This window comes from Myotis myotis, unplaced genomic scaffold, assembly GCF_014108235.1.
Source record: "Myotis myotis isolate mMyoMyo1 unplaced genomic scaffold, mMyoMyo1.p scaffold_m19_p_4, whole genome shotgun sequence".
Lineage (NCBI taxonomy): Eukaryota > Metazoa > Chordata > Mammalia > Chiroptera > Vespertilionidae > Myotis > Myotis myotis.
Window position 1 is genome coordinate 86,218,390 of NW_023416346.1, and position 23,761 is coordinate 86,242,150.

A 23,761-nucleotide genomic window follows, 5' to 3' on the forward strand; every position below is an offset into this window, starting at 1 on the left:
AGCTGTGTCTGCAGTGGGAAAACTTCTGTCCTCTGGGGAGGTGCTAATCTAGCCTTTGCCTGAGGCTATCAGGCAAATGCCTCTGTGCAGGGCTTGGGCGGGGCGGGCGGAGGGAGCAGTTATGGCTGACCTCAGTCCCGTCCCCAGAGGCTCTGCCTCTCAGAGTCCCAGCATCCGCTGCAAACCTCGGAAAGAAAGCTGCCCGCGTGTTCCAACCAATGCCACACAGTCCCACTTCTCCCTTTTGAGTCTTGGTCCCTAGAGACTCGCCCAGAACTGGAGCTCAGAGCCTGAGCCTCCCTTCCTATTGAGAACGACAACCGCGCCCTCAGCCACCAGCCCGCTCCGCATGCACCTCCGCACCTTTGTATTTTCCGCACTGTGCCTCCTCTGGGTCTCAGTATGCTGTTCTCTTTCCTTCTAGTTGAAGAATTTCCCCTCAGCCAGCTTTCCTGTGGTTCTGGGTGATGTCTGTTTTGTCTTTTAGTTGTATTTTTGAAGTGGTTTTGCGAGGCAGCATTCTGCGGTGTTTACCTATGCCGCCATCTTGGTTCTCTCCTTTATCTGACCTTCAATTCTGAATGATAACTATTCCGGGTAAAGTAATCTAGGTTGTAGGTTCTTGGCATTCATCACTTTGAATATTTCTTGCCACTCCCTTCTGGTCTGCATAGTTTCTGTTGAGAAATAAGCTGACAGTCGTATGGGTACTCCCTTGTAGATAACTGATTGTTTTTCTCTTGCTGCTTTTAAGATTCTCTCTTTGTCTTTTGCTCTTGGCATTTTAATTATGATGTGTCTTGGTGTGGTCCTCTTTGGATTCCTTTTGTTTGGGGTTCTCTGTACTTCCTGGAGTTGTAAGTCTATTTCTTTCACCAGGTGTGGGAAGTTTTCTGTCATTGTTTCTTCCAATAGGTTTTCAATATCTTGCTCTCTCTTTTCTTCTGTCACCCCCATAATTCGGATGTTGGTACGCTTGAAGTTGTCCCAGAGGTTCCTTACACTATCTTCGTATGTTCGGATTCTTTTTTCTTTTTGTTTTTCTGGTTGGGAGATTTTTGCTTCTTCGTATTTCAAATCTTTGACTTGATTCTTGCGATCCTCTAGTCTGCTGTTGGAACTCTGTATAATATTCTTTATTTCAGTCAGTGTATGCTTAATTTCTAGTTGGTCCTTTTTCATAACATCGAGGGTCTCACTTGATTTCTTGAGGGTCTCACTAAATTTATCGGCGGTCTCACTAGATTTCTTGAGGGTCTCACTAAATTTATTGGCAGTTTCTAGAAAATTCTTGAAAAAACCTTAAAGCCGTGGTTTTGAACTCTATATCCAGTAGTTTGCTTTCCTCCATTTCTGTCATTTGTGACTTGTTTCTTTGTCTCCGCATTTTCTGTGCTTCCCTGTGTTGATAGCGTGACTTTCTGTGTTAGGTGTCCTATAGGGCCCAGTGGTTCAGCCTCCCCAATTACCTGAGGTGGACACCCTTGGTGAACCCCTTTGTGGGCTTTGTGCACAGTCTTGTTGTAGTTAAGCCTTGATTGTTGTAGGTATCACTGGGAGGAATTGACCTCCAGGCCATTTGGCTGTGAGAATCAGCTGTGTCTGCCGTGGAAGAACATCTGAGCTGGAGACACCCTTCTGGGGCAAAACTTGCCTCAGTGGGGCTTTGGTGCTCACTGAGTCTGCCCCCTGAATGTGTCCCTTATGGATCTGAGGAGTTGTAATCTGGATGGTCCCACTCTGACCACTGGGTACACTGGCTCTTGGATCTCTAAGGAGGTGCTAATTTAGCCTCTGCCTGAGACTACCCAGCAGGAGCTATGGAGAGATTCCTCTTCTTTTTTGGGGTTTGGAGGTGCCCAGTGGAGGCCCAGCTGTGAAGCAATGCATGCTGCTGTGAGGCCTTGGACCTTCTTTTGGAAGTTCTGGGTCTCTCTGATTCAGCTGCAGTTTGTTAGGTAATTTTCAGGTTGCAAAGGGCCAGGCCTTTCATATGTAAAAGCCTAGGTGCACAGCTTGGGTGGGGCGGGGGTCTCAGGGAATCAACAGGGTGGAGCAAGCAGCTATGGCTGCCCCCCAGTCCTACCCTAAGCGGCCCCGTGACTTAGTGTCCTGGTAATCGCTGCAAGCACCTCTGAGAGAAAGCCACCCTTGAGTTCTCTCCGATGCCAGACAGTCCAGTTTCTCTCTTTATGAGTCTGAGTCCCCAGAGACTCACCTGAAACTGGAGTTCAGAGCAGTTAGGAGTTTGAGACTCCCTCCTGATTCAAAAAGACAGCCTTGTCCTCTGCCACCAGCCCTTTCCACGTGCGCCGCGTCCTCAGCTGCCAGCCCTTTCGACGTGCGCTGCGTCCTCAGTTTCCAGCCCTTTCGGCATGTGCCTCTGTACCTCTGCACTTTTCTTCCAAACCGCACCTCCTTTGAGGTTCAGTGCTTTTCTCTTTCCTTCTAGTTGTAGAATTTCCACTCAGCCAGCCTTCCTGTGGTTCTGGATGATGTCTGTTTTGTCTTTTAGTTGTATTTTTAAAGTGCTTGTGCGAGGCAGCAATTTCCGGTGTTTAGCTCTGCCGCCATCTTGGTTTTTCCCTCACTTTGGTAATTTCTTAAAGACAGCAATCTACTTACTTTCAGGATATTTGTGATAACAAGAATAATGAGAATAAATAATTCTGTTTGTGGCTTCCTTCAAATGAATCAATGTTTTCAAAGTTTTATATAGATTAAATTCCTTCCCACATTACATCTTTTCCAGCTCATCCCTCAATAAACAGTGTGGCCCTTTTGAAAGATGGGAATATCAAGTGTGAGTGGATAGCATCCCTAATAAGAGATATTAATCCTTAAGACTCTTATTTATGGGCCTTTAATATGCACTAGCTAATCAACATCCTTACGATTTCTCAAAGATAGCAGTATTTTCACAGTGGGTCTCCTCCATCTGTGTTCTAGGCACCTAACTCATCCCTTATCTCTAACATTTCCAGAAAAATACTCTTAAAAACTATACCTTCTTTTTCCTGTATTTTTTTTTTATATATTTTATTGATTTTTTACAGAGAGGAAGGGAGAGAGATAGACAGTTAGAAACATCGATGAGAGAGAAACATCGACCAGCTGCCTCCTGCACATCTCCCACTGGGGATATGCCCGCAACCCAGGCACATGCCCCTGACCGGAATCGAACCCGGGACCCCTCAGTCCGCAGGCCGACACTCTATCCACTGAGCCAAACCGGTTTCGGCACTTTTTCCTGTATTTTTAACGGTTCTCATTCAACTGGCTCTTTCCCCTCAGCATATAAATATGCTCTAGTAGTGCACATCTCCTTGACCTTCTTTCATTCATTCAACCCACCATTTACTGAGTCATTCAATAAACATGTCCTATTCTAAGTCTTGCATAGGGTTAAGCCGTAGGCATGTAGATTATAGAACAGTGAGGGAGGCAGACAAAGACAAATAATTACCTATATATCTATATATCTAAAAGCCTAAGCAATCATTATGACTGAATGACTGGAACGACCTGTTGATCAGTCGCTATGGTGCGTACTGACCACCAGATGGCAGATGCTCAATGCAGAAGCTTCCCCCTGGTGGTCAGTATGCTCCCACAGCCAACCTCCTGCAGCTGGCAAACCTCCTGTGGTCTCTTCCCCTGGCCTGCCAGTCAGTTTGGGCCCAGATCTGGGCGGGACTGACCAGCCAACCTCCTGCAACCCCTACCCCCACCCGGTCAGGCCCTGATGGGCCCTGATAGGGGGTGGGGCCAGCCGGCCAAACTCCCATGGTCCCTACCCCCAGCCCTCCCCACCGGGCTGGCCAGTCTGAGGGACCACACCCATGCACAAATTCGTGTATTGGGCCTCTAGTACGAATATAACAAACTATAGTAAGTGCTCTGAAGGAAAGATACAAGGTATTGTGAAGGCAAATAACAGGAAGACCTGATTTATTCTGGTTGTTTGAACTGAGGTTTGAATTATAACTGGGAGTCAACTGTGGGAGGCTGTTTCAGACAGAGAGAACTCAACATGCAAAGGCCTGGATTAAAGGGGAGGAAGACCCCTTCAAGAAACTTCATGTACCTGTATAAGTGGGGTATTGAGTGTAGAGAGCAGGGAGAGATATGTAGGGGCCAGATCATGGAAAGCCTTATAGGACATTGTAATAATTGGGGCCTAAGTTTATCTTAAAGTGATGGGAATATACAGGGGTGGACAAAAGTAGATTCACAGTTGTGAGTACGTGAAACAGAGTTTATTCTTGTATTATTTATTAAGTATTTTCCATGTAAACAACTGTAAACCTACTTTGGCCAACCCCTGTATTGAAAGAGTTTAATCAGGAGATTGCATGATGAGATTTGTATTTTGAAAAAATGTAGATAGATCACATTAGAGAAGCGGTTCTCAACCTGTGGGTCGCGACCCCCTGGGGGTCGAACGACCCTTTCACAGGGGTCGCCTAAGACCATCGGAAAACACATATATAATTACATATTGTTTTTGTGATTAATCACTATGCTTTAATTATGTTCAATTTGTAACAGTGAAATTGGGGGTCACCACAACATGAGGAACTGTTTTAAAGGGTTGCGGCATTAGGAAGGTTGAAAACCACTGCATTAGAGGAAGGTAAAGTAGGTACAGGTAGAAACTAATCAGCAGGGTATTGCTGTGGTCCAGGAAAGATTGTGCTTCTCCTTGGACTGGGAATGGCAGTGGAGATTAGTAGAAATAAGCTTACTCAAGAGATTTAGCTATATGATTGTTTAACTCTAACCACTATACTGTACACCTGAAACTAATACAAAATAATACTGAATGTAAGTTGTAATTGAAAAAAAATAAAAAGTTATAAAAAGAAATTTAGGGAGTAAAATTGGATATTAAGATAGAGGATAGGGAGATAAAACAGTGATTTCCATGTTTTGGGCCCATATAACCAAATGATGGTCATGCCTTTATTGAATTTGGAAATACAAGAAAAATACTAGATTTGAGATGACGTTAGGTTTTGAAAATGTCAAATTTGGACGTCTTTGAAGAAATCAGGACAAGATCTTAAACAGGCAATTGGATATATGAGAAATTTAAAAGAATGAGTTCTAGGCTTGAGATAAAAAATTGAGAATCTTTGACAATGTAGAAGATAACTGGAAGCAGGAGCTTAGATGAGATTACCTCTTCCAAACTAAACTTCAGTATATGACGTAATATACCTTGCCTGTCCCTATTTACTTTCCCAGTTTACTGCTTAACCCATTGCAATCTGACTTCTACCCTCTCTGCCCTATTGGTGCTGCTCTTCACAAGGTCACTAGTGACTATTTCAATGCTAAACACAATGGACAATTGTCAGCCTTTACTTTTTTACCTCTTTGTGTCATTTGAAGCTGTTAACAAGTCCTTTTTAAAACTTTCTCCTCTTTTAGATTCTGCTATATCTCTTGCTTTTGGATTTTCTCCCACCTACTTGACCATTTTTAGCAGTCCCATTCATTTATGAACTTTCTATTTGCTATTTCCCAGGGCTCTCCTCTCTTTTTCCTACGCTGGAGGGATGGAAAATTTAGATATCCACAGGAGCCAGGACATGAAAATGAGTGTGAAATAGACTACTTTCATATTAAACATATTGCACATGGAACCATTATGTGTATAGCAATCCCTTTGTTTATATATAAACAGCAGTATTCTTTACTGCCACAAATAATCATATGGGCCCAATGTAGCCATATCTTTCAATTTTTTTAGTAAATTTTTATTTATCTTAATTGTTAAAAGTATTATAGATGACCCCCTTTCCCCACTGACCCCCTCAAAGTTTTTAAGAGGCATAAAATATGAATTTTTATGTGACTATTTCAATTTTTTATATTCTTATGGATGATTCAACTCCATTTCTTTTTTTATACACTATTCTGGACAAATAAATGTTGAAAAGCCTCATGTAGATATTGGCTGCCAGATAGCTATCTCTACTTGAGCAGTTGTATCTGTTCTCGTGGTCTTAACCACTGTCCTAGGTTCATGATTTTTATATCTACTTCGCAAATCCAAAAGCTCACTCCATCCATCTTTCTAAAACACATATCTCTTTGACTATTCCAGTGACCCTCTGACATAGCATTTCCTCTACCCTCTGAATCAATTTCTATTCTACCCAGTCACCTAAACCAGATTACTCTCTCCCTTATCAACAAACCCAATTGTTGGATTTCTGTCTTTACTATCTTTTAATAACTCCCCTCACCTTTTATTTCTGTTACTAATTCCACTATTTTTATTTAGACCTTTATTAACTCTCTCCTGGATTACTATAGTAATAACAGTGGCAAGCAGTATAGCATAGTGATTAAGAGCATGGACTCGAGGCAGACTGCTAGTTTTGCACTTACTAAATGTGTGGTCTTGGATGAATTATTTAATTTATCTGAACTTCAGTTTCTTGTCTATAAAATGGAGATATTAAGAATATATACTTTTTAAGGTTGACATGAGGATGATATGAGTAAATGTATGTACATCACTTAAAACAGTGAAGAATTTGCTGTTATTATTACTATTATTATTATTATTATTAGATTACTTTCTTCCTCTGTGCCACCCACTACTTCTCTTTATTTTATTGTCACACTTGTACTATTGCATTGTAAATGTTGTATATGACACTCTCCTTAATTAGACTATTAGCTCCTTGGAGGTTTGGATTATGTCATAATTACTTCTGGTATCCCCAATACTTAGCAGAATGCTAGACACAAATAGATGCTAAGTCAATATTTTTGCTTGTACTAAATAAACCTATTTGAGACTCCTTTATTTAATTTGGAATTGAATAATTGCTACACCACACATGATCATTGGAAAGATCAAATGGGAAGACAGATGTGAAAGCCACTAAACGACTATCAAACTGTAAAGACTTCATAGTGGAAAACCTCTCCAGGAGATTTGAATGGCTCTGTTCTTCATTTAAGAAGTAATTACTTAATTCGCTTCCAATTCTGAACTTTCAGAAATTAAGAACTCTTCCAATCAGTGCAACAGGTCCACAATTTTCCTGGTGCATGTACAAGTGTCTTGGGCATATACATGTCGATCCCTGGGCTCCATTCCCACAGATTTAGGTTCCCTTGTCTTGGGAAATCTGCATTTCACAAAGCTGCCCACACCCCAGACGGTTTTGAGGCAGCTCATCTAAGGGGTGTGATTTGATAACAACCAACCCCAGGGCAGTATTTCCCAAACCTGGAAGGTCATCAGAATTACCCAGCATAGTTTTAAAAATACAAATTATTTTGCCCCATAATTAAATTCTGTTCAACTGGTTGGTTGCAGAATACGGAGTGTGGTTGTTATCTCTACTTTTTATAGGTTCTTTACATCATAATAATGTGAAGTCAAGTTTGGGACCACTTCTTGGAGGACCCTAGTAAATTTCATCATGTCAGTTTAGTCTTATTATATTGTCTATGTTCTCTTTACAATAAAATTGCTTAAAGAACATTTGCCAACTACCTCCAGCATACTGGGAAGGGAGCTAGTGAGATACAGAGATGAAATTCATAGTGTGGCCCTGGAGATGTTCACCGTGTAGACTTGAAGCCAGCCCTCGAATTAATAATTACAATAAAGAGTGATACTCACTTAAAAAAAAAAACACAAAACAAACAACAAAAAAAAGACTTCATAGTAGCACTTCGAAGTTTGCTTGGAATTTTGCAGGATTGGTTTGTGCCTCTTTTCATTTTGGGGAATGAATTAAAGACTTTGCTCAAGATCACAGCCAATAGTTTTATGGGTCTTCTGTTAAATTACTAGCAAATAGGATTCCTCTAACAAAGTTTCAGGTGAGGAGAATAATGTGTGTAGTCACTAAACTGTGGGGCTCAGAAACTTCAGCCTTGCTATGCACAGAACTGAGAATCTGTGGCCTGGGAACTCACTTCCCAAAGGAACTTACAGTCTTCATTAATTTCAGGAATCTTTCTGAACCTGTCATGACCTATAGACTACATAAAGAGTTGGTCTCTGCTGCCAGTAAGTATTTATGTTACCAGTTAATTGTGTTATCCTGGTTTCTTAATATTTACAGCAATAAGCCTAGAAAACTGCTTGAGGGAAAGTAATTGAGCAGGCAGAGGGGGGAATACATAGATTTTTATGCACTGCCAAATGAAAGTATTCTCACTTGCTGTCTAATTCAAGTGCTGTATTATTTTTCATAAGTCAATGATAGTTGAATGATTTGGAGAAAACTAGCTAACTTGAGGGATGTGATAGGTTATTGATAAATTTTGCCTCTTCCATTGATCCAGAGACAGAGAAGCATCGATCAGATGCTCAAACCTCAGAGGGAAGGTAGGGGAGGGAGGGGGTAAAGGGGAGAGATCAACCAAAGGACTTGTATGCATGCATATAAGCCAAACCAATGGACACAGACACCAGGGGGTTGAGGGCATGAGCGGGGGGAGAGGGGGCAATGGGGAGATAAGGACATATATGTAATACCTCAATCAATAAAGAAAAAAATTAAAAGAAAGAAAGAAGGAGAAAAAAAAAAGAACAAGAGCATTAGCTCACACTACCAGGGGACAGCATAATGGTTCCATTAAGCTTGCTGTTTCAAGTTGTTTCCAGCATTTTTTCCTTTTCCAATTCCTTTTAATTGTGTTGTGAGTCTTTACTCCTAATCTGTTAGTTATAGCAGCATGTTTTCTAGATGTTAAAACTGCAAGTGACGGTGGAGAGGTGCATGGGTCATAAGGCATATAGAATCACCCCCAAAATTGGCTGCTGAAGAAGCATTCAAATTTTTGGCTGAGGCCCCTGTATGAGTATTTCTGCCTACATGACACCCTCTTCTGCATCATGCCCTGTGTGGCATGCAGGAAAAAGAATCATGGGGCTTGTCCTTATAATGAATGTTTGTTGAGGCAAGATACGTATTAATCTTTACTCTGAGCCCTCTAGGTGATTTTCTTAAGAACCACAAGGATGGTGGGTGGGCAAAGGTTTCCATCTGAAAATTTACATGTGGAATGTTAAGAGTGACCTTTTGTACCCCAAATTCTGAATTCTTCTAAGACAGTCTTGTTTTTTCTTCTCATATTTCTCCTCTCTGTTCTAATTTCTTCATCTTCCTAGGCCTATCTTTTTTATTTCCCTTTTTTTTGCGTTTTGGTCTGTGTCTTCCTCTAGCTCTCTGTCACATTGTCTTTGTGTCTTAGTATATTTTTTGCCATTGTGTTTCTGTGCTTATTTATCTTTCTGTCTCTTTTCATTTCTCTAACACTCTTGCTGTCTCTTATTATTTATCTTTATCTTTGCATGTACACATGTGTGTATGTATGAAAGTTTACTTGATACCATTGCCCAGAAGGCAAACCTCTCTGTCTCTGTTGTCTCTCAGAGTCTGACAACCTGGATTATCGACTGGGAGCTATTCACTCCTTGGTATATAAGCTACCAGAAAAGAACCGGGAGATGCTGGAACTTCTTATAAGACACTTGGTCAAGTAAGTAAATTCTGGGGTTTCATGAAGAGTTCATATTAGAGGACTGGCTCACATGGTAGCACTGCAAAGAAATTTCCTGTCATATCTAATTCCAAGTCCTCTATTGCTTCATCCTGGACATGCTTAGTGCTCTTTAAGGAAGATGAATTTGCCTGGATCCTAGTCTATATCATCCCAAAGTCATCAGGCATCTCATTTGAGGGGTTGCTACAACTGGGACAATCCCACCAGGTACAGTGGATCTGAACACAGGCCTTGCTGTCAGATAAACCTGGTTTGTTGTTCCAACTCTACCATTTATTTATCTGGAAAATGTTAAGCAACCCTCAGCCTCTGTTTGGTCATCTCTGAAATGACAATAATATTGCCTACCATGCAGCAGCATTGTTGTGTGGATTTGAATGAACACAGGTAAAGTGCATGGCACTCAGGAGGCTTTTAAGAAATGGGAATTATTGTTAAGATTATAGTCAACTTCTTGCTTGGGTGTGGAAGGCCAGTACAGACAGCAGCATTCCAGAGAATAGGGCTGGTAATGGGCTCTAAGATGGGTGTGTATAAGGGGCATGTGTGCCCCGCTGCAATGCTTCCTGGCCAGAGGATTCAATTATGTGAATAAAGACAAATTTACTTGACTAATAAATGGCCAATTGCTGCCTCTTTGGAAGCAATATGGTGCAGCAGAAAGCAGTATCTCCAAGAGTCAGCAAACCTAGATTCTAGTTTCAGTTCTGCTACTAGCTTTCTTGATTATCATGGGCAGGTCACTTTCTAGGACACTCTTGGTATTTTAAAAAGTAAAGAAATAAGACAATAATCTTAGAAAAAAATTTATGCATTTTAAATGTATTTAACAAAATAAAGTACCCACACATTCACAAAAATGTGGTGATGATATACTTCAACCTCATTTGGAAAGGATCTCAAATACCAAGAATTTATGTCCTTTGTGAAGGTGATTCTTCAGGCTAAGTGGCCTTCCTGGTCTCCCTTTGTGACAAATCCTGGTCACTCTGCATCATTGGATCTTGGGTTACTTGTTATATAATGAAATATCTCTGAGATCTGATTCAGCTCTGACATTCTACATTTTTTAAATGAGTATTACAGACACTAATGTAGATAAATAGACTTGACAAGAGGATGGCTTTTATATTTGTTGCCAATGTTTGCAATTTGGGCTAATAGAGTATACTAGGAAATATTTTCTTTTTGAATAAGGTTATTTGTGATGATTTCAGTAATAAGTACAAAAATCAGCACATAAGCCATTTCAATGTTAATTTGAAGTTGCCCTGGGGAAAACAGTCTTTGTGTTCAATTTCCAGCTCTATCACTGATTTGCTATGTGACCTTAAGAAAGTTCTACCTACTCTCTGGGCCTCAGTTTGTTCATTTATAACATGAGGGTACTAGACTAGCTAATCTCAAAAAGTTCTTCCAACTGATTTTTGAAGAGTCTCAATATGTTGCAGCAGTCAAGGACTTGGTTGAGGATTCTTCTGTTAGCAATGGGTGAATAACACCTTCCTCCATCCACCCAAAGGTTGGCCACCTGCCTTACTATAAGAATCTTGGTTCTTAAAATCCCTAAAACAAAATAAGCAAGAAACAGAACAAACATACAGGACAAAGAAGTAGAAAGACAAATACCCTGAAAAAAATGAAAAAAGCTGATCAACTTTACTCATAATAAGAAAAAATGCAAATTAAACCTAAACTGAGATACCATCTTTTGTCAAATCCTAAGGTGTTACTGTATTCTCTGTTGATGAGACTTTGGGGCAGCAGGTACTCTAATACAGCAGTCGCCAACCGGTGGTCCATGGAACGCTGGTGGTCCGTGAGTTGTGAAAGGTTGGCGACTGCTGCTCTAATATATTGCTGGTGTTAATGCATATAGACTTAGAGGAGGGGGATATGGAAATATCTAACAAATCTGCATGTTGTTACCCTTTCACACAGCAATCTCAATTCTAGGCATTTACTTTGAAGACACCTCCACAAAACAACACATACACGAGGTTCATCATTGCAGCATAATTTTTAATAACAAAAGATTGGAAACAACACAAGTATTTAATACTAGGGGACTCGTTAAGTAAATAATTCAAACAGTGTGGTCATAAAAAAGAATGGGGAAAAAAATCCATGGACTTTGTTTTTGTAGTGATATCCAGGATGTTTTTATAGTGACTTCCAGGATGCGTTACAAATTTTCAGCATATAAAACAGACAGCAACAATAAGAAACACCCAAGTTGTAAAACAGGATATATATATATATATATATATATATAGTACCTTTCTTGTTAGAAAAAAGAGGGAAATAAGAATATAAACACATATTTCCTTACCCTTGTCAAAGGAAGCACAGTAAGATAAATAAAAAAACCTAATGACTCAGAATGCTAACATATTTACCACATGAACCAGCAATTGTGCTCCTAGGTATATACTGTGCTCCTAGAGAAATGAAAATATATGTTCACACAAAAAAAGAAAATATATGTCCACACAAAAAACTTGTGCACAAATATTCATAGTAGCATGATTCATAGTTTCCCAAAGATAAAAACAACTCAAATGAGACATCAACTGAAGAATGTAAAAATAAAATGTGATGTAAACATACAGCCATGAGAAGGAATCAAGTACTGATATATAGATAAACCTTGAAAACATTATGCTAAGTGAAAGAAGCCACACACAAAAGGACGCATTATATGATTCCATTTACATGAAGTGTTCACAGTAGACAAATCTATAGAGACAGAAAGTAGATTAGTGGTTGCCTAAGGCTGGGACCTGGAAACATGGGAGGAAATGGGGAGTGATGCTAACGGTTATGGGTATTTTGTTTTGTTTCTGAGTTGTGGAAATGTTCTAGGATTAGATAATAGTAATGTTTACACAACTCTGAATATACTAAAAACATTGAATTGTACCCTTTTCCCTTTAAAATGGTGAATTTTGTGGTATGTGAAATATATCTTAATAAAGCTGTTATAAAAAACTAATTAAAATGATTACTAAAGAAGGCAGGTGGTAAGTAGAGTGAAAAGGATATGGATGAGTCCTCAAGTCTACCTTTTCTGTGGTTTAGACTTTTTTGAAAAATATTTTTTTATTGATTTCAGAGAGGAAAGGAGAGGGAAAGAGAGATAGAAAACATCAATGAAGAGAGAGAATCATTGATTGGCTACCTCCTGCACGCCCCCTACTGGGGATCTAGCCTGCAACCCAGGCATGTGCCCTTGATTGGAATCGAACTCTGGAACCTTCAGTCCCCAGGCCAACATTCTATCCACTGAACCAAATCGGCTAGGGCTGGTTTTGACTTTTTGAGCCATGTTAATGTTTCATATAACCAAAAAGTAAAATTTAATCAAAAGGAAAGCATTACAAACCTTAAAATTAAACACAAAAAGCTAACAAATTTAAATGTTTATCAAATTGATAACAAAGACACATCGAGAAAAGTGATTCCAACTAACATATCAACACAGTCCTCTGACTCTTCTTGATGAGATATATTCTAAACAGAACTGCAAAAAGAATTGTAAACATCACCTAGTACATTCTTTAGTACTAGTAATATTATTATAATGTGAAACTTTATACATATATATGTGTGTATACACACTCACACACACACACACACATATATATATCCTGTCTAATAATAGACAAACAGGGTAATTGACCGTACCTTCGCTACACTTCCCATTGGCTAATCAGCGAGATATGCAAATTAACTGACAACAAAGATGGCGGCTAATTTGCATATGTAGGCCGAAGCAGCAGAGAGAAGACTGAAGGCGGCTCCGGCCGAAGCAGTGAAGGCTTTGAAGGCGGCTCTGGCTGGAGCGAAGGCCTGGGTGTCCGGTGCCGAAGGAAAACTGGTGCAGGCAGCCAGGGGAAAGGAAGGCCTATTGCACGAATCTTTTTGTGCAACAGGCCTCTAGTATGTATATATATTTCACAAGGATAAAGCAAAAAAGTAAATGTATTAATATTATCAAAAGCCAAGATATACAGTATAAGAAAAAGAAATAAAAATACAAAATTCAAGATGTAAAGAAAAAATAATGGTAATGTTGAATTCAATAACGGTAATGTTGAATTGAGAATGCCAGTTCAAACTGATTTTAAAACAAAACAACAAAAACTGTGAATCAGTCTTGAAGTGATTCTACCCCAAAATGCAATAGATATACATAATACCCTGATGTTTGTTTATAAATAACATTCCCTTCTCAAAAGTACCAAGGTTGCTTAGAAGAAATGACTGATGCCGGCTCTGGGACAAGGAAAATACAAGGAGAGCCTTGGATAAATTAAAGTGTACCTTTGTAGGCAAAGAACAGCTCAAACACTAATAAGTGTGTCATGTCACAAGGACACAGGGACCTGCTTGAAAAAGCTGGCACTGATTGCATCTGAGGGCAACCTGAACATCAAAAATAATAAATATTGTATTTGATTATAACCCTTGAATAAATAAAAATTTATGGGAAGTAGGTGGAATAAGGAAAGCTCTTTATTAAAGAAGAAAGCCAGCTAATAAATGTGGGAGGAATGATAGAATTAGAAAAACTTTGCAACCTCAGTGCCCTACCTGTTTCATACATGGATGAAAATCATTGGGTGAAAGATTTTTCAGGAACAAGATAGTCATATAGTTTTAATGTACTACCCACATATTACATACTAATTCCAAATGGAAAAAAAAAATGTATCTTTATAGTGAAGCTGTCTGGCAAACACAACTTCAATTAATTGGTCACAATTAGCATCGCTGAACTGCCATCTTGGGTCCCCCTGTATGTGAGCTTATTATCAGCTAGTCTACCCAAGACCCCCTGAGTGCCAAACCTAGTCTCCCTCGCTGCACCATTTCCTCTCCAACAAGATGAAAGAAACTATCCTGAACCAGAAGAACCTTGCCAAACTGCAGGCACAAGTGTGCACTGGTGTGAAAGGAACTGCTCCTAGAAAGAAGAAAGTGATTCACAGAACAGCTACAGCAGATGATAAAAACTTCAGTTCTCCTTAAAGAAGTTAGGGGTAAACAATATCTCTGGTATTGGAGAGGCAAATAAGTTCCAGGAAATAGTGATCCACTTTTAACAACCCTAAAGTTCAGGCATCTCTGGCAGCGAACACTTTCACCATTACAGGCCATGCTGTGACAAAGCAGCTGACAGAAAGGCTATCCAGCTTGGTGCAGACAGTCTGACTAGTTTAAAGAGACTGGCGAAGCTATGCCCAAAACAATCTGTGGATGGAAAAGCACCATTTGCTACTGGAGATGATGACGATAATGAAGTTCCAGATCTTGTGGAGAATTTTGGTGAAGCTTCCAAGAATGAAGCAAACTGAATTCAATAAACTTCTGAAGAAGATTAATTTGAAGAAGTTACTGGGAGCTGCTATTTTATATTGACTGCTTTTACACATTTTGTTCATGAGTCTGATAAAATGTAGATTTCTAATTTTTTAAGCCCAGCTCCTTGAACACTGCAGCTCTTTTCAGTTTTTGCTTATGCACAAATCATCCTTTGCAGCTAATTATGCTAAAGAAGCCTGGGAATAAAGTTTGAAACAACAACAAAAAAGTTAGTGTTGCTAATAATGGTACAAAATGACCTTATGTGACTCCTAATGGGATACAGTAATAATATACAATATAAACTGAAATATTTTTGCCAGAAACATTTAGCCCAAATCGAATTAGCCTTTCCAGTTTACAGGAAATATAGGGCATACAAAAATACAGAGTGTTTGATATTCTATTAGTATAAGACACTAGTTTGGACTTTAAAAAAAGTCGATGTCAAGTGTCTACAATTTGCAAATCATTAGCTTAGTGATATAAGGAGATAAAATATAAATAAGGGAGAATGGCTGCCCTTGATCTTGCAAATAATGGTGGTTTTCTGATATCAGGCTGCTATTACTATGGAATAGATATTATGCTATATACTTTACATTATGATCTCATTTAATTCAAACAACCCTTAGAACTAAGTATAATTATGCTAAGTGAAATACGCCAGTCAGAGAAAGATAAATATCACATGATCTCACTCATTTATGGACTATAATGAACAATATAAACTGATGAACAAAAACAGATCCAGAGACAGAGAAGCATCAATCAGACCCTCAAACCTCAGAAGAAAGGTAGGGGAGGGTTGGGGTAAGATCAACCAAAGGACTTGTATGGATGCATATAAGCCTAACCAATGAACACAGACAACAGGGTGGTGAGGGCATGAGTGGAGGGAAATGGTGGGATAAGGACACATATGTAATACCTTAATCAATAAATTGAAAAAAGAACTAAGTATAATTATTACTCCCATTTTTCAAAGAATATCATAATAACTATATGACAAGTGATTATTAGAGTTATTACGGTGATCATTTTACAAGGTATATGAATGTCTAATCACTATATTGTACATGTGAAACTAATATAATATTGTATGTGAACTATAACAACAATAAATTTTTAAAAAGAAGAAAAAAATACGATGTCCTGGAATAAGAAGTAGGGGCACTGTTTTATATTAAGAGACTAAAGAAACAGAAACAAATGCAGTGTGTGAACTTTGATTCTATCTAGATTTGAAAAACCCAACTGAAAAATAATTTTTTTGCATGACATTTGAGAAAATTTGTATATGGAGTAGATACTAGATTATAAGGAACTGTTGTAAATTTCCATAAGCGTGAAAGTGTTATTGTGGTTTTGTGGGCCAGCATGCTTGTTCTCTGGAGATGAATGCTGAATACTTAATATATACAGAGAGAAAGCAAAATGTTAAAATTAGTAGTAAAATGTTAATTCTTGAATCCAGGTATAGACACTATGATTGTTTATAATACCATTCTTTCAAAGTTTTTGTATGTTTGAAAACCTTTGAAATAAAAAGTTGTAGGGAAAGACAAATAAAAACAGGCTTACCTCCAATAGGGAAATTTACACAGAAAAAAACCCCATGCACTTTTAAAATTCACATAATCATCCTGCCTGCCAACCACTGCATTCTCAACCTATATGCTAAGTGTATCAATACCTTTGCAATGTGTTCCCACTGCTAGCCCAATTTCTAAGCTAATAACAGGCAGATACAAACAGATCTTGGCTAATTTGGAGTTTCCTATTATCCAGTTATCTTTAATTAAAAATTTTTGTGTTGACTTCAGAGGGGAAGGGAGAGATAGAAACATCAATGATTACAGAGAATTATTGACTGGCTGCCTCCTGCACGCCCCCAACTGGGGATCGAGCCTACAACCCAAGCATGTGCCCTTACCAGGAAATGAACCATGACCTCCTGGTTCATAGGTCAATGCTCAACCACTGAACTACACTGGCCGAGCTATCCAGTTATTTTTGCTTGGTATCTATAACTTTCATTAATCAGAGGTAGGAGAATGCTATAGGTCACCTCCCCCACAATCTCACTACCTGTAGAATATTATAGTGGAAACAGCCCCAGACCTAATTCTGCCTTCATACAGGTATTTATCAGCAAACAGACACAAAACCAGTTGTATAACCTCTTCTGTAAACTTGATGAAGTCCCAGACCTTTTCTTTCAGATGCTCTTACTGAATCTTATATGAAAGGTCCAATCAAGGCAGGTGAGATATAGCAATATAATTGGAAGCAGGCAATAAAATCCTTTGATCTAATCCCCAAATGCAAATCCCCTGTGTAATCTTAGGCCCGGGCTACCATTTTAAAGGGTGTGGGCTACTAAGGTTAATGGAGTCTTTTTAATTTTGTAATAACACTTCTGTTGTTTCAGAAGCAATACCAGGCATTGTAGAGATTAGAAAATACAGAAAAATAGTAAAAGCTTTCTATATCCAAGCATACAAAAATCACTGCTATTAATATATCAGTACACATTTTTTGATCTCTCTGTGTTTGTGTTTTTGTATACACCCTCCCCCCCAACACACTTGCATTTTTAAAAATATTTTTTTAATTGATCTCAGAAAGGAAGGAAGAGGGGGAGAGAGAGAGAGAATCATCAATGATGAGAGGGAATCATTGATTGGCTCCCTCCTGCATGCCCCCTACTGGAAATCGAGCCCAAAACCCAGGCATGTGCCCTAACTGGGAATCAACCATGACTTCCTGGTTCATAGGTTGATGCCCAACCACTGAGCCACACTGGCCGGGCTGCATTTTTTACCAAAATGAAATTATGGTATTCTGTAATTTACTTTTTATTTTATTTTAATTTTAATTGAATTCATTGGGGTTGTAATGGGGCGACCCACGATTTTAGGGCAGCTTCCCAGGCTGCTTCGTCTGCAGCCTAGTTCCCTCTTGCTTCTGGGGAGTCCCCTTGTCTTACATACATAGAGGTGGAAAGACTTAGTTACATCTGGCAGTGCCAATTGGCCCATCGTCCTTGCTCTGCTCATGTCTGTCTAACTGCCTAATATATTCCCTCAAGGATCCTGGCTCTGAATTCTTTTGGGGAAAATGGACATTGGATTTCTTCTGTAATTACTTCCTGCTGAGGCAGGTCAGAAGTTTCTCTCAGATCCAAGAGATCCTTGCTGTCTGTCAGAGGGACGATGAGGCCTGGGCACAGAAGGAGGTGGGCTTGTGACCTGGCAGAGACAAACTGTAACAAATGGTCTGGTGGAAGAGAAAGAAACCATTTCAGTTTTAATAACCTCTATTGAAATAGAGTTTTTCTCTTTAAAATTATCCCTCTGTTTATTGACATACTAATTTATTTACTGTATTCAATTTGGCCTGATTGTTTGCATAAACACAACAAGAATGGTAACTGACTACCTTTGCTGGAATTTCATGATTGAATCTTTATGTGCCCCGTAGGGCCAGGAAGCCACGCCATCTAGCTGCCATCAGACCTGCCTGCAGTATCTGCTGAGTTAGGTGAATTCCTCACCTGCAGTGGCTCTACCCGGTCCCATTGTCCTTGCTTTAAGGTCCTTCTCAGCAGCCCTCCTACTCGTTGTGGCCCAGAGTGCGTGGGAGTTCTGCAGGGACACAGATGTGCCCTTATTGCTCCCCTTGTACTCTGACCAACCACCAGTGATGGTAGGGCATGGGCCTGATGCTCCAGCGCCAGCTATTTTCAGGGCTACCAAGCAAGATACCAAGCTTTCTCTATGGCACTCTTATTGGCTTCAAGTCTTCAGAGCTCAGACAGGGCTCTTTAAAACATGATACTCCAGTCAAAGTTTTTGGTCAATAAAACCACTATTGGAAACCAGTCTTATTGAATTTATGCAAAGAAATGTATTGCCATGATTTATTTATTAAGTATTGCCAAATTTCGGAGGAATTACATAAGGAGAAAAAGCTACTGACCTGCCTTAAGATCTTCTGATTTTCCTTGCCAGTCCTTTTTATGGACTCTCTAGAGTTGTAACAAAACAGTAGCTGTTTGGATTTCTTTTATCAGTCCCTCCTAAGTACTTTGGCATAGCTATTTACCCTCTGTTTAGGGAGGCAGAATATAAATTATTTACTCTTTCTGGCTTACTGGCCTGTATCATTTAATTAATTTCCTTTTAACATTTCTCTTCTCCTTCTTATTACATACACAACCTTTATAAATGTCATACTTTCAAATTATCCTTTAAACCTTCTTTCTATGTCCTTTAAAAATGCATAACCATGCCTCAGACCTACTCAGTAATTCCTTATTCTTAGAAATCTCAATCCTTTAATGATTACTATAAAGTAAACAGCCAGCATTTCTTAGATTACTAAGAACAGGTGCTTCCTTCCTTATGTAATTTCAAGTATATTGTATCAGTCTAATTTAGTATTGGAAGGGTTAAAGAGAACAAAACAGGACAGAGAAAAACTTGTTGTGCTTAGTAGCAGCTTGCAGCCTTGAGTGCAGCATAGTTCAGATAAGTAAAAGTCAACAAAAACTATCTCTCCCTGCTCTCCCTGCTGATGCCCCCCCTTTTCTGCATTAACCATTTACTCTGTCCTTAGCTGCTCTTCCTCCTAGATTTTTCCTTCTTTAAACCCCAGAGGCTCAAATCCTTCTCCTCTTTTACCACTTTTGACCTCTCTGACTATCCCCCTGTCCCCCAGCCTAGGGCTCCTCCATCTCAGCAGGCTGAGAGCCTACTACCTTATCTAGCAAATCCTACTGCCACTATCCCATCTCAAACCCGCTCCAAGCAGTTTTCAGCTCTCTTCCTCCCCGAGTCAGAGCAGATGCTGTCCCCAACAGAGACCTACTGTAAATCTATCAGGAAGGGCAGGCAGGTCGCAGGTTGCAGGTCTCAGGACCACATGATAAAAATCTGGCAGTCCCCCTCCCTCACCCCACATAGGCCATGAGAAAATGTACTAATCTTTACCCAACAAGTCTTTGTTTAAACTTCTTTGGGTTGTAACCTTCACAAATGTTATACCTTTAAATTGACCTTAGAATTCCAAAATGTTAACCTAACACAGCAAAATTATACATCAGAGAAAGGCAATTAAAAGTTCTCTACTGTCTTCCCCTTAAAGCTGGGTTTGCCCTATCTTTAAACAAACAACAGAACAAATACTCTCATGTGTACAGCCAGACGGCACAACGTAACTTTTAAAGGGGGTGGCGTAGTCCTCTCCGCGTCTCTTGAAGTCCTGAAAATTCTCAAGAAAACATTGTAAGGGGGTTGGCGAAGATGACTGACCCTGACACATTTTGACAAAGACAAATACAACAAAGAACAAACACAAAACAAACCAGACAAATGCAACCTAAGGTTGCCCAGACCAGGACCCCCAGACCAGGACGCCATCGCGTCCAGGCGGTTGGACTCTGAGGTTCCGCTGCATCCAGCCCTCTTTTGAGTCCTAAAGGGAACGTTCCACAGACAGATACCAGATTCTTACCTCCCCGCTGGAGGTCCAGGTGGCTCGTCGTTTTCGGATTGCAGTTTGGGGAGGAAAACACTCCGCCTCCCTGGGACCCGGAACCGAGACTGGAGTGTCCTCTCCTGGGGTGTCCGGGGTGTCCACTGGCAACTCGGCTGGAGTGGATCTCGCTGGGGGCCTCCAAATATAATGGGGGCAACCCACGGAGACGACCACCGGGGACTCAGATCAAGATTTAGGAGCCTTTATTAAGCTGGCCAGCAACTACAGTTACAGCACCCTGCTGAAGCAAAGGCTGAACTGCAGTGCCAACTACAGGAGTTACAGCGTTTCTATTTGCAAAAACCACAAAGTTAGTTACAAAGCCTTGTTTACACAATTTGTTCCCAACACAGTACAGCATCAGTATAGTGACTACCTTCCTATCGATGTGTTCTAGGAAGAGAGAGCACAGTGTACCCCGCCTGGCCGAAGTGCCAGATATGCAGCCCAGCACATTGTGACATTGGTTCACAAAATCATGCAGGTTTGAAGTGTACAACTCAACAAAACATCATCTGCACACTGCATCATGTGCCCATCACCCAGTCTTTTTTTGCCCCCATTTATCCCCCCTTTGCCACACCCCCCTTTCCTTCTGGTGAACACCACACTGTTGTCTGTGTCTATGTGTTATATATATATATATATACAGGGTGTCCCCCCAAAGTGTATACACACTTAATACCTGATAGCTCAATATTGAAAATGAAATGTATTTTAATAAGCATAGCCTTTATAATTATTAAAAGTGCATGTATACAATTTTTTTGGACACCCTAGATACATTCTTGGAGATGACACCCAACCAACTGAGCCACACCAGCCAGGACTAGTCTTATTAGTTTTGTCTACTTTCTTCATTGTCATATTTTCAGTGTGTTCACTCATTTCATTTATTTCTTGTAAAACAGAGGCTATGTTTAAAGGCTAAATGGATACAAGTTACCTATTTTTTGGCTAGAACACATGATAATGTTGTGTACCTTATGCTGAATCACTCTGAAGATGCATAATATAGTTTGATCCACCTTACTGGTTTTAAGATTGACCATTATTCTATTCTTCTATCCTGTCTATGCAAGTTTGGGAATGTCTATACAATAGTCCTAGTCAATCCATATATCTTAACATATCTAAGAAATGAGAAATCATTTTATCATAAACTATACTAATTAACAAAACCACTGGTGTTGATTGGAGATGAAGTTAACTGACCTTAGAGTGGCCCCTCTAGCTTCTGATTAGTATTATATCTTTTTTTGTTTTGTTTTTTATTAATCCTCATATGAGGACATTTTTCCATTGCTTTTTAGAGAGAATGGAAGGGAGGGGGGAGGGAGGGAGGCAGAGAGAGAATAGAAGGGAGGGAGGGAGGAGGAGGAGAGGAGGAGAAAAAGGAAGAGGAGAGAGAGAGAGAGAGAGAGAGAGAGAGAGAGAGAGAGAGAGAGAGAAACATCAATGTGAGACACATCAATTGGTTGCCTCCCGCATGCACCCCAACTGGCACCAGGGATCAAACAAGCAACCAAAGTATGTGCCCTTGACTGGGAATTGAACCTGAGTCCCCTCAGCGTGATGCTCTAATGACTGAGTAACCAGCCATGGCTGATTCGTCTTTTAAATACTGATTAATCAACCCTAGAATATGTAATATGTCCACCTGTGGTGGGGTATTCATGAAAACCACCAAACACATATATCAAATTTCATCAATTCTAAGGGGCACTTTTCTTTTTCAAATTGTAACCCTAATTCAGGATTCATTTCAGAATCAATGGGTCTTAAAATCACTGTTGTCAGGCAGCAGATGTAATTATCATAACCTCTGCTTGCATGAACTTGTTAGTTCATATTGTAGTATTTTGGTTAAATTATGTTCATTTTTATTTTCTATTTAAATCAGTATGTAATATTTTCTATTCAAAATATTATATAGTTATTTGGCAATAAAATGATTTTTCTTTCTTAGAGATACATTAAATAATGGTGTGGTGAAATTCAGGACATTGCACTTCATGTTAAAGTATTTAAAGTAAATTATAGATATCACACCAGTAAATAAAATCAGAGCTGTCTGTCCTTAAGAAAACCATCCTCAGAGATGGGGACTGCTCACACTGTGATAGATACAATGTCACCCTCCATTAGCATCTTGTCCTTTTAAAAAATGTTTTATTATGAAATATTTCAAATATATACATAAATAGATGGAACAGTCTAAGGAACTCTCTCATTTTATAAATCTTTTATTTTTCAGTTACAGTTGACGTACAATATTATATTGTTTCAGATGTACAACATAGTGATTAGACAGTTAAATAACTTACTAGAGGCCCGGTGCACAAAAATTTGTGCACTCGGGGGGGAAAGGGTGGTCCCTCAGCCCAGCCTGTGCCCTCTCGCAGTCTGGGACCCCTCGGGAGATAACAACCTGCTGGCTTAGGCCTGCTCCCGGGTGGCAGAGGGCAGACCCAATCCCTAGGTGCAGCCCCTGGTTGGGCTCAGAGCAGGGCCGATTGGGGAGTTGGGGCACCGCCCCCTGTCATGCACAGAGCAGGGCAGATTGGGAGGTTGCGATGCCACCCTCAGTCATGCTCAGGGTAGGGCCGATTGGGGGGGTGGGGCACCATCCCCTGTCACACACAGAGCAGGGCGGATCAGGGGGTTGGGGCGCCACCACTGTCACACTCAAGGCAGGGCCGATGGGGAGGTTATGGCTCTACCCTGTCACACACAGAGCAGGGCCCATGGGGGCTGGGGGTTAGGGTGCCACACCCTGTCACACAGAGCTGCAGGGCAATCAGGGGGTTAGGGAGCTCCCCCGTATCAGGCACAGAGCAGGGCTGATCAGGAGGTTGGGGTGCCTTCCCCTGTCACAAACAGAGCAGGGCCGATAGGGAGGTTGTGGCCCCACCCCGTGTCACACACAGAGCTGCAGGGCAATCAGGGGGTTTGGGCGCTGCCCCCTGTCATGCTGATCCCGGTGCCGGGAGGCTTCGCGGCTCCGCTGATCCCGGTGCTGGGAGGCATATTACCCTTTTACTATATAGGATAGAGGCCTGGTGCACATGTGGGGGCCGGATGGTTTTCCCTGAAGGGTGTCCTGGATCAGGGTGGGGGTCCCCACTGGGGTGCCTGGCCAGCCTGGGTGAGGGGCTGAGGGCTGTTTATAGCTGGTCACACACCCTTCAGAGTGGGGGTCCCCACTGGGGTGCCTGGCCAGCCTGGGTGAGGGGATGATGGCTGTTTGCAGCTGGTCACACACCCTTCAGGGTGGAGGTCCCCACTGGGGTGCCTGGCC

At 40.5% G+C, this 23,761-nt stretch overlaps 1 protein-coding gene and 1 pseudogene across 3 annotated transcripts in view; both read left to right on the forward strand.

The window, feature by feature from the left end:
* Positions 1-23,761, forward strand: part of OPHN1 (oligophrenin 1) — a 604,444-nt gene that overhangs the window by 423,643 nt on the left and 157,040 nt on the right. For 2 of the 3 annotated variants that reach the window (XM_036304626.1, XM_036304628.1), the window contains exons 17-18: positions 7,989-8,047; positions 9,420-9,525. The exons of the other annotated variant lie outside the window; for it this stretch is intronic. In XM_036304626.1, coding sequence (XP_036160519.1) covers positions 7,989-8,047; positions 9,420-9,525 — 165 coding nt within the window. The remainder of the gene's footprint in view (positions 1-7,988; positions 8,048-9,419; positions 9,526-23,761) is intronic. 3 annotated transcript variants of the gene reach the window in all.
* LOC118653823 lies at positions 14,296-14,909 on the forward strand (annotated as a pseudogene).